The 17,770-nt window shown below is 42.8% G+C and overlaps 1 protein-coding gene across 1 annotated transcript; it reads right to left on the bottom strand.

Annotated features, from left to right (window-relative positions):
- Positions 1–434: 434 nt before the first annotated feature.
- RXYLT1 (ribitol xylosyltransferase 1) lies at positions 435–11,467 on the bottom strand. Its single transcript, XM_054178249.1, has 6 exons — positions 11,220–11,467; positions 10,461–10,631; positions 9,338–9,440; positions 5,186–5,500; positions 3,326–3,496; positions 435–1,895 (listed from the first exon to the last, which is right to left on the bottom strand). The coding sequence occupies exons 1-6, from the start codon at positions 11,362–11,364 to the stop codon at positions 1,478–1,480; spliced, it is 1,323 nt and encodes a 440-aa protein (XP_054034224.1). The 5' UTR covers positions 11,365–11,467; the 3' UTR covers positions 435–1,477.
- Between the last annotated feature and the right edge of the window lie 6,303 nt (positions 11,468–17,770).

Here is a 17,770-nt window from a genome sequence, read left to right as displayed (position 1 = left end):
ACCTTGAGCCTAAACTTTCCGTGGCGCAGCTTGAGACTGTGTCCTCTTGTTCTGGTGCTGGTTGTCTGGGAGAAGAGACCAATCCTATCCTGGCTATAACCACCCTTCAGGTAGTTGTAGACAGCAAAAAGGTCTCCCCTGAGCCTCTTCTTCTCCAGGCTAAACAATCCCAGCTCCCTCACTCCTGCACTTCAATATCCTTCTTGTACTGAGGGGCCCAAAACTGAACACTCTATTGAGTATGTGAAGTACAGCCTCGCCAGCACCAACTACAGGCATACAGTCACTTCCCTGGATTGGTTTAGGTTTTCACACAGAAAGGATGCAGAACTCAAAGATACCCACAGAAGTGCTCTTGTGAAATACGTATTCCAGAACCAGACAGTATCACTACACAAATGAGTATTATTTAGTAGTGTAACTGCACTGGCTTCTGATTCCTCCAAGAGAATGAACCCACATGGCATGCTGATACTCCAAACAGAAACCCCAGCTCTGCAGCAACACTGCTCAGCTGAACACAAAGGTAACAGCACAGCCTGGTTTCTCACCCACAACAGTAACAGGGCCTCTTGGCTACATTTGATGAAAACCATCACAACTGCTTGTGGTACATGTAGTGTTACAAACACACAACACTATACTTCTGCCATCCTTTGGAGCTGACAAACTTCAGCAGATTTTGAGAAATCAGATAAGCTACAAGCAGACTCATGTTTAAGGTCTGGTGTTCAGAATCTGCAGCTGCAGGTAACAAATGCTCCCACGGAAGAACTTCAGAAATATATGTCCCAAGACTTAATGGAACTGGAGGAAAGAAATTTTGGTATCTGAGATTTAAGGGGAAATACACTGCTATGAAAGATCTCTTAAGACAGAGCTCTCAGTTTTTACCCTGAAATACACGCTTTTATTCCACAGTTTTTAGTTAGCTTTATGACCACTTCCTTGGAAATGAAAGAGCAATCATGTTAACAGTTCACATTTTCAGAACAAGCACTTACCAGGATGTATCTTAACAACTGTGCTAAACCTTTGCTATAAGCATACTTCTTTTTTTCATCCACATAATAAATTACTCTGTGTACCATCCAGCTTTCATTATTCTCTTTCCCTCAAACACAGCTGTTGTGCTCATGTTAGACTCTAAACAAGTTCACATGCTCAAAGACATCCTCCTACAAAGAAAAAAAAATAAATAAAAACAATCATCAGGACACAATCCAACATGGAAATCGAAAACATAGCACTAAAATTGTCATCCTTACAGACCACCATCCTTCCAAGTCAACAGCCTCTCTGAAAATTGTTAAGGATGGAGTGCCAAAGGTGTGTCTTCGCCAAGCTAGTGCGATTCTGTTGACTCCAAAAGGAATGCATCTGCCCTCTGAGATTTCTTTTGAATAAAAGCTTCCCTGGAAGGTTAACAGACATGAAACTTTCAATCTATTCCAGATTTTCAAAAGGGACAAACAATTTATCCCTTATCACCGGACAAAAATGAATTTTCCAGAGTATTAATGAATTTGAGTCTCATCGATGCTCTGAAGTTTTGATACCATTCTATAAGCTTTTTTCTCCTGTCAGTCTTTTCTTGTAAACTCATTTTTTTCTCCTTCTCTAGAACAGCAGGAAGCTCCTTCCAGTTTTTAACAAAGATAAATGGAGCCCCCATGGTTTTTAGTAGTTGTAACGGAGCGCTGTGGCGCACTGATGAATTCCCGCAGTCACCCGGCGTCATTACGTCTTCTACAACAGGCAGGGATCCAGATGAGCAAGCTTCATAAATTCTATAGCACTCTGTATTTACTCCCACTGGGCACAATGTCAAGTCACTCTGCAGCAAGGCATCTTGATAGTTCTTGAAACTTTCATTTGTTTCTTGAGGCTGCCACCTAGGAAAGTAAAGGAGTTGAGGACGAAGGTTTTTCCCCACAGGCACCACACTGAAAAAAAACAACCAACTCAAGAAATGTTTTGATTTCAATTATTTATAAAACTGAAAATGCTGCCAGTGTTAAGAATTTTATACCACACACACCATCAATAGGCTTTTACTTTTAGTCACAACTACTCTCAAAGGGTCTTCCAAAGATGTATTGAAAATGTCACTGTTAAAAATAGATTGCAGCATTTTTGAGACATGGTCCTTCCAGGGAATTATTAATACTTAGAAGTGTTAAGAGGCAAATTGTAACACCATTTTAAGTCTCCTGCATGACTTGGCCCACAAAAATCACCATATCTGGGCTGCATCAACAGAAGAGTGGCCAGCAGGTCTCTACGCTGCTCTTGTGAGACTCCACCTGGAGTACTGCATCTAGTTCTGGAGCCCCTGTTACAATAAAAATCTGGAGGTGCTAGAATGTGTTCAAAGAAGGGTCATGAGGATGATCAGAGAACTGGAGCACCTCTCCTATGGAGACAGAGAGTTGTGGTTATTCAGTCTGCAGAGAAGGCTCTGAGGAGACCTTATTGTGGCCATCCAGTATCTGAAGGGGGCCTACAAGAAAGCTGGGGAGGGACTTTTTAGGGTGTCAGGCAGTGATAGGACTAGGGGGGAATGGAGCAAAACTAGAAGTGGGTAGATTCAGACTGGATGTTAGGAAGAAGCTCTTCACCGTGAAAGTGGTGAGACACTGGAACAGGTTGCCCAGGGAGGTGGTAGAAGCCTCATCCTTTGAGGTTTTTAAGGCCAGAATGGATGTGGCTCTGGGCAACCTAAGTGTGAAGTGTCCCTGCCCATGGCAGGGTGGAGTTTGAACTAGATCCTTGGGGTCCCTTCCAGCCCTGACAATTCTACGATGATGCATGTGTCAATTTACTTCACAGCACAGATCAGAAATAGATGCAAAGGGAGAAACTCTATGGATTTTTAAAATGATTATTTTTGGCCACAAATACTACAAATCAGTAGAGATTTGCTCTTCAAATGTCTGTGAGATAAGAGTTTGTCACAGACACAATCCATCTCCTGAGACTCTTCACTGTAACAAACACACAACATACAACTGTTTGTTTCTTCCACTAGGACATTAATACACAAAAGCTGCAAGACAAGTATTTTTTCTCCCACCTTTATCAAATATACATTAGAAAAAAACCCCAGGACACTCTGTATGTAGCATGTATAGGAGATTTTTCTATGTACTAAAAATACTCCTTATGTAAAATATAGCAACAGAAAGGTTATGATATTATGAAGACCTCCACATTGCTCTCTGTTTTAACAACAACTGGTTATCTTTATTTGACCTGTTTTATAACACTCAGGAACAGATTGGTAATAGTGAACCAGGTGAAAAAGTGTGCATAAAAATCTTACTGTTCTCTGGCTGCAATCCAGCAAAGTTTGTTAAATTCATCCTGCTTCAGAATTTCTAGTAGGGTTTCCCTTGAAGAGTTCTTATAAACTGTTCCTAAGAAATTACACAGATAGGGTCTTGGATCACGCAGCATTGACCAGCTGGGCTCTACAACTGGAAAGTTTCTGTAGCTGTAAAAAGAAGGTATACATTAGACTGGATGTTTTATGTCAAAGAAAAACAAAACCAAAAAAATATTTTGCACCATTTGATCTTCACAGCAGGAGATTAAAACCACTTAATGTGTTGCCAATCCACATCTATAAATACAGGAAGACCCACAAGCAAACTGGTGCAAGTTCTGTCCTAAAAGTTGGTCTGTATTCCCTTTGCCCCCACACCACACTCTTCAGACCGTTTCCAGAATACTTAAGTCTCCTTTCAACACCAGAGACAGTATGTGTGCATGTTTAAAAATGTCTTGGCAAACATGTTTTTTAAAAAGCAGCTGTCTGGACACAACTTCTGGTTTTGACCAAACTGCCTAGGTTAGAATACATAGAATAGAATACCTAGAATAAACCAGGCTGGAAGAGACCTTCAAGATCATCGCGTCCAACCCATCAACCAATCCAAAACCACCTAAACAACTAACCCATGGCACCAAGCACCCCATCAAGTCTTCTCCTGAAAACCTCCAGGTTAATTACCTTCATCTCTGGCAATGCTTATCACCTGAAAATACCACTGGTAACCTCTCAAAGGAAAAATCTCACTCTGAGCTGGGTGGACTTCATACACTGTCATACAATTAACCACAATTTTTACACATGTTGGTGTGCAAGGACTGCCAAGTCCCATTCTGACACCAGATCTATCTTTCTCCATTCACCTTTGCACCCCAGTTTACTGTTATAACTGCTGCTGGCTTTTTTCACTTGTCACATCAAAACTCATCTTCTGTTTGATCAGGAACTTCCACTGCCATGAATCTCCAACGCCATTAAGAATCCAAATTTAGTGTGTTTTACTGACACTGTGAGCAAGTTCAAGCTATGCATAAAAATTTCATGTAGTTTGCCAACTAGCTCAACACAGGATATTGAATTCAAATTCAGCACAAGTATGAAAAGAATCCTGCATGCTTTTAATCTTATATAAGCAACTAAAACACTATTGTTAGTGAGGAGTAAAAATGCATCTAACTGAACTAAACCTTTACCTACTTCACATAAATACACTGAGTTATAAGTGTAACAAAAATGTTTCTGTGAGTAAGCAGTTAATCTATCTTATGTCACTGTGATACTGGAGTATACTAATTCCAAGTGGGAGGCATACAGTTTCCTTTAGAGAGCCATAGCAGAGGTTTAACCAGTGCTACCCCTTCCTTTTCTTAAACAAGCAGCACTTGGAACTTGAATTACATAAGTATCCTTTAAATCTGTGTGTCATTGGTACATACATTGGTACATACAGAGGTTTAACCAGTGCTACCCCTTCCTTTTCTTAAACAAGCAGCACTTGGAACTTGAATTACATAAGTATCCTTTAAATCCCTGTGTCATTGGTACATACTACATCAGCAGGTATGATAAATCTCAAGAACAAATCCACTGCAGGAAAAATAAACAAACATAAAACCCTACTAGACACAGGTTCTTTCTTTGTAAAGCTCCTTAAATGCTAGCATTTTTTTCCTGTTATCATTTTTACTGCTAGATACAATTTCCAAAGTTTCTAATGCTTGATCTAGAAAATCTTTAATAGGACCATGTTCTACAATTTACTCACTATCATTGTTTTGGGTATCAGCAGTAACATTCAGATGGACTCATGCATAACAAGTTTCAACAGTAATTTGTCTCTATGGCACTTACGTAGCTACTCCTAAAGGCCACTGGAAAATATCTTCTTCATTTACCAACGCATAGTCATATGTAACGAAGAGTAGATTTACAAATCCTCCGTTTCTTTTCAGGTATGGCTGAATCCATTCATTGTTGCACTGCTCGTTTCCAAGCAGCACGACGGCTACACGCTGTATTTTCCGAGTCTGGATCAACGTCTGTGCGTAATGCAACCACTGGGTGGCGTAAGCGATCTTCGCGGCTTCTCTTCCATTCAGAACTAGCACAACGTTTTCAGCTTCAACCGAGAAGTAGCCAGGAACCACCGACGGACCAGTGATGAAGCTGTGAAAACCAAAGCAAACGGTAAAAAACCTTAAGACGAATTATTGATTTCAGTCCTCTAAACTACCTTGCTACTCAGTCAGCACTCCAGATCTCTTTTTTTCCCTTCAATAACTTAAATACAATCTACTGCAAAGCAACTGCAACCATTTCTTCATTTATTCCTGCCACCTTAAGGCAGGAATAAAACTATCTTTGTCTTTTCTCAGGAAAAAGGAGATCCAAACTCAAATGAAAACAAGGCATTTTGCCAATAAATTGTAAAAAAACCCAAACCTCAAAATCAAATCAATCTACTTTAAAAAAAGGATGTACTTTGATGTTCACCAAAGGTCAAACTTTTTCATTCCAGTAATAACCAATGAACACTGTACTAGAACAAGAGAGGTACTTCCAAAATCTGGAAGAGTAGATTTAGATTGGCTGTTAGGAACAAGTTCTTTACCATGATGGTATTTGAACACTGGAACAGGCTGCCCAGGGAGGTGCTTGAGGCCCCATCCCTGGAGATATTCAAGGTGAGGTTAGACAGGGCTCTGGGCAACCTGATCTAGTTGAGGATGTACATTCCTGTTTACTGCAGAGGGGGTTGGACTGGATGAGCTCTGGAGGCCCCTGCCAGCCCAGACTATTCTATGATAAACAGGTATCACTATGAGGGACAGTTAACCCATCTAGCATACTACTTTGCTCTGTAATTTTGGTTAAGGTTAGACCAAAAAATTATTGTGTCATCTGATACTGAGCAAATCTGTAACATAAAAGGCACCAGTCTCTGATGTGGCTCGTGTGACCCAGGTCAAACTTGAGGCTCTTGAGGTAAGGTAGTAAGCACAAACGTTTTAGGCAGAAAATTGCATTTGCAGACCTTGCACAATTTATTTAACAGAGGAATTTCAATTATGCAGCAAAATGATTAAATCACTGATCCTGCACAAGTATCTGATAACAGCCATTTATGAACTACAGTGAAGCTGGTGTTTGCCAGCTCCTGCTCTTCAGTTGATTTCTGTGTTAACAGACTACTGACTGCACTCAAAAGATTAGTAATTGCACAGCTTTGGAAAGAGTGAAGGGGAAAACCACCTAGCAATTAAACGTTATCTAAAGAGTCAGTTAAGTGTTTGTTTTTTTCAGGTCTGATGCATTACAGTTCTTCCAGCTACTAGCAAAACTTCATTTCAAACAAGCCTGGGTTTTAACTAAATCAGAATGACCATGAGTTTTCACTCACAAAGCGCTGAGACTGACAGCTAGTTTCAGTTCAAATGTGCTCAAGGAAGAAAACAGCCTCACAGTTTTTACAGCTTTTGCTGTGAATTTTATCTGTAGCAGACTGACACTAGACAAGCATATCCCAAACCTGAGTTAAGCTTACAGGCAGCTGGCTCAGTGCGAGTTTTGCATTTTGGAGCTGTGATTCATGAGCCTCTCAATTTGGAATCAAGACTGCTAGTTTAACAGAGAATAAGAAAACAATCACTGGGATTCACATAAGAGAACAACCTGAGCATCAGAATGCCTGAAAGAATTGATAGGATGTGTAGCTGATCGAGCGATTGCCGTGTGGAAAGAGACCTGGGAGGGGAAGGAATATTTATGGGCAAAGCATTGTGAAGCTATCAGCTTTACAGGAGTAACAGGAGGGACAGGTGGGCAAGCAATGACCTGTATGTAGGAAAATACAAAATTTAGCAACATAAAATTACAGTGGGAGGAGAAGAAAAAGAAACAGTATGGCAATCTCATTCATTAATAAGAAAAACAGTTTGCACTATTAGCTCCCAGTCAAAACACAGTCAGGACTGGGAAACCTAAAGGAGATTACAGACACTGAAAAATTAAGGCAGTAGTACTAAGACATTTTCACTACTCACATGAAGTGATCAAGGATCAAGGATCAAGGATGGTATGGAGAGATTATATTTTTTGAATCAATAAATTACTTGCTCCCTATAAAGTCTCTGTTTTCCCTTACAAGTCTTAGAACCCACATGAAGAGATGCTATTTAGAAGGGCAACACAGCTGGTGAGGGGTTTGGAACACAAGCCTTATGAGGAGAGGCTGAGGGAGCTGGGGTTGCTTAGCCTGGAGGAGGCTCAGGGCAGACCTTCTTGTTCTCTACAACTGCTTGAAGGGAGGTTGTAGCCAGGTGGGGGTTGGTCTCTTCTCCCAGGCAATCAGCACCAGAACAAGAGGACACAGTCTCAAGCTGCACCAGGGGAGGTTTAGGCTGGAGGTTAGGAAGAAATTCTACACAGAGAGAGAGATTGGCCATTGGAATGGGCTGCCCAGGGAGGTTGTAGAGTCACCATCATTGGAGGTGTTCAGGAGGAGACTTGATGGGGTGCTTGGTACCATGGTTTAATTGATTAGGTGGGTTGGTTTGGTTGATAGGTTGGATGCGATGATCTTGAAGGTCTCTTCCAACCTGGTTTATTCTATTCTATTCTAGCACTTGGAATTATCCATGTATTTGACTGTGTGCATGACACAGGCTGTAGAATCTTTCTAGTAATGCCTCTTGCATCACATTTATGACTAACTACAAAATGTTTTCTAGACAGGACTTTAATATAGTAATTGTTAAAGAGTTTGTCTTACATCTAAGGAAATAGATGAGATGACATAGTCTTAAAAAAAAAAGATAGCTGTGTTCCTTGTCTGTAAATACAACCTGATCCTACAAGATCAGTGAATCAGCTGTGAATGATGTAGCAGCATCTTGGCAGTCTCCTTGACAGAGCAATAGAGCTTTCCATTCACAGATCTGGAGAAAGGATGCAATACTTTCCTTGAACAGGGACCAGTTCACAGGGCTTCTGTTCGAAACCCCTCACCAACTTCATTGCCCTTCTCTGGACTCGTTCCAGCAAGTCAACCTCTTTCCTAAACTGAGGAGCCCAGAACTGGACACAGTACTCAAGGTGTGGCCTAACCAGTGCAGTGTACAGGGGCAGAATGACCTCCCTGCTCCTGCTGGCCACACTGTTCCTGATGCAGGCCAGGATGCCATTGGCCCTCTTGGCTGCCTGGGCACACTGCAGGCTCCTGTTCAGTCTACCATCAACCAGCACCCCCAGGTCCCTCTCTGCCTGGCTGCTCTCCAGCCACTGTGACCCCAGCCTGTAGCACTGCATGGGGTACTTGTGATCACTTGAAAAAAACCCTTTTGATTCACAATCACTTACTGAAACACTACCTGTAACTTTCTACTAGAATCCCACCTTACTGTGTGAGGAAAAAAAAGCTTTCTGAAGCCATACAATTTTCAGAAGTTAAACTCACTGAAGTCTGTCACTTCTGCTTTAACAGAAAACTTTTTAAACAAATGGATTCTGGTCTAAGTGACAAAATGCTGTAGGAGAGTTACCACTGCAGACTGGCAAACTGGTCAAATGGATGAAAAATCCTTCAGCTTTCACTGTATCTTTGCAGAAAGCCTTAAAAATGGTATTAAACAGGACTTTAGAGAGAAGTTATATATCGTTGACTAAATAAACTATTTGAGAATAGGCTTAAAACATGCACAGGTGAGAATCCATTTTAAAAACAAACAACACTTCAAGTGTAATCTCCCTTTACATGTAAAATTTTGCTTGGCAGATCAAGTATTTAGTCAGATGCCAGGTCTCACAGACTGTTTTTGTTATAAACAGAAAGAAACTATGGGTTTCATACAAGCTTATGAGTGAGGTCTCCTTACCTGAATACAACAGAAACCAAACAGCAGGAGACATCTGATAAAATAACGCACCTCTGCACCTCATGTTAATTTTCCAGTGTGTTGTTTCTTTAAGGTAACACAACTAAAGGAAACATCATGCAGTTACTACCTGAAATATGTTTTTCCTGCCTTTTGGCTTCCTTCTCTCCACTGTGCAGTCACATCAGCTGGCTCAAGTTGCCCTTCAAAAATATGCTGCCAAAGGTAAAGACCTACACAAACGAAGATACGACAGAGAATTTGAATGCATAGACCTTACCAACTCTACATCCCTAGCAAATGAAAGCTTTTGTGGGAAGTCACAAAGCATAATGACCTAAGGACTTGGGAAAGAAATGTCAGAGCGTCTTACACGATACAGATGTTGCTTCTCAAATTCCATATGATTTGGAATTAGTTAAGATGAATTTTTCATGTATCAGGGCATCTAAAAAGATTCTTGCATTGTCAAAGCATCAGTAAATGGAAGTTATACCCCAGTAACACTTATGTTAGCATCTCATTCTCGTTCACATACCATTTAGAATTAAGCCAATATTGACCATCATTTTAAGCACGCTTCTCTTAAGCATTTGTGTAACACATGAATTTTTTGTGATGGAATGCATCACCACGTAATATACCAATGTGTTTTACAATGCTACATTCCAGCTGAAGATGGAAATCTTACATTTTCAAGAAAAGGTAACATAAGAACAATTGTATGTCTTCAGCAGTAGTTAAAGAGCTTGAGAAGACTTTGGCCCCTCCACTTATGTAGAGGGGAAACTCACTATCTTCCACAACAGAACTTCCAAGTTCATCAGTGGTGGTAATTCTGCAGTACAGAAAATGCATAATTTCTCATTGTAAAGTATTTTGTTTCACCAAGTGTAAACATGACAGAAATAAATATTCTGGTGTAGCCAAATAAGAGGCTCTTGTGTTGTACTGTAAGGCAGGTTCAAAAAGTAACTGTGATTTTCTGCCATTTAAGCCATTTTCTCTCAAAAGATGTAAAAAACAATCTTGAAAAGAACTAACACAAAGAAACTGGGAGTCTAACTACTCTTATATTGCTAACAATATAAATTTAAGTAAGAGCTATCACTTCCTTAACACTCTCTCTGTACAGACATTCATGTTCTTTAATAATGTACATAAGTTTATGTAATAAAAATGGTGCCATATCAGAAAAGTTATGTGATTAATAGACATTATGTGATTAATAGACATTGATTACACCTGCTTACCAATTGCTGCTTTGCCCCAAATCTGTACTTTAAGACTGGTTTGTTCTAGGTGAGATCTTGCATTTTTTATCATCTTAAGATTAGCTTTGTATCTCTGCTGAGAAGCAATGAGTTCATTTTTCTCGTCCACTTCCCATGGATTCCACTCTTCATTTCCCACGGCAACATTATCTAAGAAAACCCAATGAGTGATTTACATAAGAAGAACGGCTTCACAAGTTTATAAAATGGGCGCTTTTTCTCGCTTCCTTGATTTCACGCCGCACCTCACTGCCCTGCCGCACCTCACTGCCCTGCCGCACCTCACTGCCCTGCCGCACCTCACTGCCCTGCCGCACCTCACTGCCCTGCCGCACCTCACTGCCCTGCCGCCGCGCCCGCGGCCGCAGGGGTAAATGGCCGTCGCCAGCGCAGGCCTGGCCGCGGATACACGGGGGCTTGGTGCCGGCCCTGCTGTCCCTGAAAGGCTGCCTCTGGGCCCCGCCTGCCGCGGTACTACCGAACGCAGGCGCTGGGGGACGATGAGCTGCCCTCGGCCTGGCCCGAGCTTTCCAAGCAGGGGCCGAGAGTTGGGGGAGGTGCCGCCGCTCATACACGCCGCGGGCACCGAGGCCTCTCTAGAGCAAGCAGCTGACAACCAGCCTCAGCTCCACCTCACAGCCGCCGCTCCCCGGCCCTGAATCAAACCCGCTGCTGGTCGCAGCCAGGCCAGCCCGCCCGCGGCAGAGTAGCTTGGAGCGGGCCCGCCGTTGCTCTTACCTCGCGGGCCGCGCCGGTCCCGGTGCGACGGGCGGGGGGCGGACGGGCGGCGGGGCCGAAGGAAGACGGTGTAGGCCGCGTAGAGGGAGAAGAGGCCGTAAGCGACGATCAAGGCGGAGCACAGCCGCTTGCGAGCGCCCCGCATCCCGCCCGACGCGGGCGGAGGCCCCGGCGGGGGGTGCCGCGAGGCGGTGGCGGCGGGAGCCGCGCCCGCTAGGGCGGGAGGAGCCTGCTGTGGCCCTGGGCTGCAGCCCTTGCTGAGGAGGCATGGAGCCCGCCGTACCATGCCTTCTTGTGCTGCCGCAGCCCGCCCTGAGCACAGCCGTTGCAGGCTCAGGTACCCGGTGAATGTACGCAGACACTCGTCCGGTAGCGGCTCGGCGCATGGAGCCGAGGACTCCCGGCCTCCTCCCGCCCCGGGGTGCTGGCGCGGGGTGCCCAGGCGGTGCCGTGCCGGAGTTCCCCAGGCAGCCGAGGTGTGTGCTCCTCTTGAGGGCTCCAAAGACTTTGGAAAATACAGGATCGATGCGCGCTGAAGATGGGTTCAGGAGCGCCAAGCAACCTCAGGCTGTCGAGCGAACGTATGCATGTTACCGTTAGCATTCTGTACGTGTGGGACGAAGCTCCGCTCATCCGTGCCGGGCGGTTTGGGGTCTCGGGGGATGCAGGAGGAAGTGTGGTCTTGGCTAGCAGCAGCCTTCTATCGGTATTTGTATGATTCATTGCGTAATTAGGTTGCAAATAGATAGGTGAACAGCGCTATCAAATCATAGGAGTTTCATATAATGGGGAAAACTTTGGAGTAACTGAACTGAGTCATGTTGCACGGTACGAGAGAGATGAATCTCCTTTCAGGCTATCCTGTTAAGGCTGGATGTTACAACTTATGTAAAGCCTCTACTAGCCCGTTTTTAAACACAATGATCCTAACAGTAGCCCAAAGCACAGTGACCTTCACCTTCCCGAAGCAGAGAGAGTCTAGAGCAGTGCAGAATATAATGCAACACACAACCCTGCAGCCTGCTGGTGAGACTTGGAAAAATCATGAACCTAGATCTGGCACATCAGGAAACAGATTCCCAGCTCTCAGAGAGCTTGCTGTATGATTTTGTGGCAAATTACCTTGTCTCATGGTGCTCCAACTGACTCCTTGTGAAACATTCATAACTGAACTGGGAATGTTATGAAACCTAGTTGGTACAAAATAGCTGAAGTTTTCCTTGAATGACAGGTACTCAATAAAGACAGGAAGACTTGCAACAACAAAAAAAGAATCTACTGCTCAAAGTCCTTGGTATTACATAGATTCTTCTTTAGTTAACTGTTACAGGAAAACATTCTCCCAATTGCAAGTCTTTATGTGGTAAGGGAGATACAGAGGAAAGATGCCTCATCAGGTTCAATAACTGTCTTTAGAGATGGGAAAAAAAAAAGAACAAAGAAGTGTCAAGTACATTCAGCAAATGCTTGTTCTGTTCGAGAGTTCATTACAGGAAATGAAAATTAACCTGCAGTTTCAAAACTAAGATGATGAGTGTAGCTGGAAGACTGAGTCACAATATATTCTGCTGTGTATTAGGTACTTTGAGGAAGGGGCTGTAAAACCATGATTTTCTTTTTTCTCTGTGAAAGGTAATATGTTTATGTACATGTTATGATTAAACCAATACTTTAGGGTACTTACTCTTACTACTCATGACTGCCTGCAATAAATTATTTTTTGGTTGCTGTTACACCTTCCAACCAAGCTTATTGTTCAATGCTGTGGCATTACTTGTCCTACTCTCTGCTCATCGACTGCTGGGTTAGAATTGATTGGCAGATGTGTCACTGGGAAGTTCTGAAAAACTGTATTGGCCAACATGTTGCATACACAGACCTGAGGAAGGCTTTAGAGCACAGCTAGGAACGAAAGAATGCATCAGTTAGCTATGTAGCCAGAACATGAAGGCAGTTGGTGCCAGAATCCCTGCCGAATGATGTGGAGGCATAACTGCAGCTCTGTTATTCTGTTTCCACCAATTAAGAAGTTTGTAGGGGCTGCTACTGCCACCTGCAGAACGTAGGAGGTTACACTTTTTCTGCTGCAAATCCCTTGAGCCCTATTAGGCTGCACCTTACAAGACTGAAGAGTCTGCAGGAGGCAATTAAGATGTGAAGCCAGAGAGGGCCTCTCTGCTCGCTACAGATCACAGCTGGACTTTTGCAGAGGTTCTCCTCTGGATAAGTTGCTTGAGACGAGAGAGGTAACAGCCCCTGGTGCTCGTTACTACTAATTTAATAGAAATACTTAGTTCTGCTTGCTCTGGTTTGTATGAGTACACCCTGACATCATCCCTCAGACAGAGTCAGGTCAGCTTCACTTTTGCCTGAAACTAATTACAGTGGTTGAACTGTCACCTCAATGGGGTGATTGCCTGAGGCAGAGAAGTGATGGTAAGGAACTGCTGATGGTGGTGAAAAATTAAAGGCAGGGACCTCATGGTTTTGGTATAGCTACATCAGTGAGAAGGTGTCCACCTGTGGTCTTGTAGCTTCTTAATTTAAATGAAAACAGCCTTTTCCTCAGAAACTAACGCACTGCAGGAGCATCCAAATAAAGTGGTTTTTTTTTTTTCAACCTAATGAAATGACTAAACCAAGTGCTGTACTTAGTTCTGTTTCTCTCAAATACAAAACATATCTGTCTGAAGACGATTTGAGATGTTAAAGGGTTCTTCTCCCATGGAGCTTGTATTATATGTAGAGTATCTCCAGGCTGTTTTGTAGAGAGATTCTATTCTATTCTATTCTATTCTATTCCATTCCATTCCATTCCATTCCATTCCATTCCACTCCCTTTGATTCCGTTAAAGCATAAACCAGTTCATAACACTGTGGCTCTTCCTGTAACACAAAGAATGTACTCAGAGCTGCTTTTTCCTAGGCTATTTCAGGTCTCACACATTTTTTGATATCTGGCCTGCATTAGGAATAGTGTGGCCAGCAGGAGCAGGGAGGTCATTGTGCCCCTGCACTCTGCATTGGTTAGGCCACACCTTGAGTACTGTGTCCAGTTCGGGCCCCTCAATTTAAGAAGGACATTGAGACACTTGAACGTGTCCAGAGAGGGCCAACAAGGCTGGTGAGATGCCTCAAGCACAAGCCCTATGAGGAGACGCTGAGGGAGCTGGGATTGTTTAGTCTGGGGAAGAGTAGGCTCAGGGGAGACCTCATTGCTATACACAACTACCTGAAGGGGGGTTGTAGTCAGGAGGGAGTTGGTCTCTTCTCTCAGGCAACCAGCACCAGAACGAGAGGACACAGTCTCAAGCTGCACCAGGGGAGGTTTAGGCTTGAAGTGAGGAGAAAGTTCTTCACTGAGCGAGTCATTCATCATTGGAATGTGCTGCCCAGGGAGGTGGTGGAGTCACCGTCCCTGGAAGTGTTCAAGAGGGGATTGGACATGGCACTTGGTGCCATGGTCTAGTCATGAGGTCTGTGGTGACAGGTTGGACTTGATGATCTTCGAGGTCTCTTCCAGCCTTAGTGATACTGTGATACTGTGATACCTTCCTTAGGCTTCTTCAACATCTTGCCTTCTGGTCTAGGAACTGAAATTGCTGTTTCACTCGTCTGGGTTTTCTCCAAAGGATACCATTAGCAAAGGTTGGAGACCTTTCCTGGCAAGTGAACAGTCCTGTGAATGCCAATCTGTTTTGCTACTTCTGCTCCATGTTGCCTCATTTTTCTTTGAAGGTCAGAGCTATCATTTTGAGTTCTTTGTGATGGACTGTTTATGGGGAATGTTTTATGTGGTTACACGTAAGTCCATTATACTGTGTCTAATCTTTTCAGGAGATAACCTTTTATTAGCAAGTGTGGAAATGCTGCCACTTCATTCACTAATCATGCCATGGTTTTATGATTCTAAAATACGACAAAGAGCACATCAAGAAATGCTATCATGTTGCTGTGGTTTAAGGAATTATGTGCAAAACCAAATGTATATATTTCCAGACTGATGTGAAAGATATAAAAGAAGCCTACTTTTTAAAACTGTGTTGACAAATTAATCTCTGGAGGGGATATTATCATTGAAATGACCTCTCCTGTGTCTGAGAGAATATAGTTCCAGATGTAAATATAAATGGGTTTGAATGCAGCTGTGTTCTCACAATTAAGTGTGATTACTCCCCAATACTGATGCCTGTTTACTGTGCAATGAACCTTTCAACAAATGCAATCAGAATAAAAGCTTTGGGAGTACTGAACATTTAGAGACCTTGGACTAGATCTGCAGCAGAGGTCAAGCATCGCTTCCTTCATCCGAAAGCGGGGAATGGATGGTTTGGCTCATGTTTGATCATGGAGCTAAAAAGCTTTACCTCGATTCCATGTAATTTACATCAACTTTAAGTTTAGGCAATCACCTTAGAGAATACATATACATAGAATACATAGAATAAACCAGGTTGGAAGAGACCTTCAAGATCATCGTGTCCAACCCATCAGCCAATCCAACCCACCTAAACAACTAAACCATGGCACCAAGCACCCCATCAAGTCTCCTCCAGAGCTTAAAGTAAATTTTGGTACCCAGTGCTGGTGCAGAAGTTCTGCCACTCCTAATCATTATTTCTTTATAAAGCCTGATCTGGGTGTAGATAGAACTGAATTTTCTTGACTCCAGGAAGAGGACAAATTAACAGAGCAAAGAACTCTGCATTGGCAGAAGACTGGTTCCTATACCAGGCTCCCAAACCAGACTCAGATTCCAACTCAAATGTGCACATCGTTCCTCAGTGATGAACCTGGGGTTTGTGCACCTTGCCTTTCCAATACTAAGTATTTTGCAAAAGGGAGTCAGCTGGTGGTAGGGAAAATAAAAGGAATAATTGGACATCTTATTACTTCTTCAGCTCTGGACAGGTTTCTCTCTGCACAGCCTCTCCCTGCCGTGGAACACAGGCTGATGCTGACAGATGTCCACGCCTCATCTCATCAGCTGATTAGAAATTATGCTACTTCACTAAGTTAATGTTAGGCAGGGACATAGCCACAACAGTACATTATATGTCAGTGTTGCTGACATGTTGGGACTTGGCAGTACACTTAAGAATGTGACTTCACCTGTCTGTGATTGATGTCCAGCTTGGTCCTTTATTCCCAAACTATCAAATGGATGGCTATGCAACATGCAGCTGTAGTGCCACCTGCATTCTAGCTGAAGTGCAGAATTTCTTGTGGACAAGTATTGCATATCCATCCTGTTTATACTACTGTGGTATCATAAAGCACATGGAGACCCTTTTCTACTGCTTTCTAAGGAGGTTAGAAAAAGCTTGTTGTAATGCCCACATACAATTAGAGGAAGGTTGACCATGAGCCAGCAATGTGCTCTTGTGGCCATGAAGGCCAATGCCATTCTGGGGTGTATTAGAAGGGCTGTGATTAGTAGGTCAAGAGAGGTTCTCCTCCCCCTCTACTCTGCCCTGGTGGTGCATCTGGAATATTGTGTCCAGTTGTTTTTCCTTAAGTGGTGGCTTCACTCTTCTGTTTGGGAGTTGGGCTAGCTACCAAGAAGTTACTGTCACAGCTCTGTTTGGGTTTCATATTAGTCAGCCTGAAGGTGGTTTAAATGAATCTTATTTCCCACTTCATAAACGTTGAGAAGAAAGACAAGAGCATTTAGTTACTGCTTCTTAGCTGAGAAGCAGCAGCTTTCATCAGAAGAAAGATGTGTTATTGAAACCCTAACTCATCTTTTTTTTTTTGCCATTGTGAGCATTGCTTTCAGCTATTTATACCAGAATTACCTAAGGAGATGCAGCTGTGCCCTTCTTATGTATGCAGTCTAAATCAAATCCTTTGTGTCTATTTTATCTCCTTAATTTTTAGGGTTTTTTTCCTACAAGACATGGAAATGATGGAAGCTCTAGGCTTTCTGAACATATCCCAGTAGGAAGTGAGTTAAAATAACTATAAAAGCAGCTAATTATGAAAGCTGTAGCAAGTGTGGTTTTATGTCTGGAAGCCACTGTTTGATTTTTGAGCATCCGATTTTTCTTGTTGAGCTCTTTCATCCCACTGAAAGATTTCAATTATATTGCACATTCTTTTAGAGTCCTTGGATAGACAGTAAATGGAAGACTATTAAAGCTGCTCTTTGGCTTCAGAACTCTGAAACTTTGCACACGAATCTGTAATGAAATTAATTTGCCCTTATTTTCAGAGATTTGTGATTCTCTTATTATTGGGCACTTACATGACCTGCCATCTACTGTTGCTTCCAAGGTGTCTTAATTTGCCTCAAGACATCTGTCTGTGTGCTAGGCTGAGAAACTGAAAGCCTGCTTTTAGCAGGGTAATTTATTGTTTGTTCAGATGGAATTTCAAGATACATTATCTTTGCTTGTCATCCTTTCAGATACACACCACCACAAGAGAACAAATCAAAGTGACTCCAGTGTTTATATTCTGAATGGCATCTATTTATCCAATCTCACAGTTCCCTAATGATTAAGTAACTTATGGGGGAAGTAAAGCTATTTAAATCAGAACAGAATGTT

This window comes from Dryobates pubescens, chromosome Z, assembly GCF_014839835.1.
Source record: "Dryobates pubescens isolate bDryPub1 chromosome Z, bDryPub1.pri, whole genome shotgun sequence".
Classification (NCBI taxonomy): domain Eukaryota; kingdom Metazoa; phylum Chordata; class Aves; order Piciformes; family Picidae; genus Dryobates; species Dryobates pubescens.
Note: the sequence above shows the minus strand (reverse complement) of the source record. Positions and strands in the feature narration are given on the sequence as shown.

Bases quoted from the DNA above. Each gene is read 5' to 3' on its own strand.
- RXYLT1 (XM_054178249.1), bottom strand. From the start codon at position 11,364: ATGCGGGGCGCTCGCAAGCGGCTGTGCTCCGCCTTGATCGTCGCTTAC. The intron at 5,501-9,337 runs GTAGTAACTGCA...TGGTTTTCACAG, and splicing joins GCAGGAAAAACATATTTCAG to CTTCATCACTGGTCCGTCGG. The intron at 1,896-3,325 runs GTAAGATTTTTA...TTACTTTCCTAG, and splicing joins TGGATTGCAGCCAGAGAACA to GTGGCAGCCTCAAGAAACAA.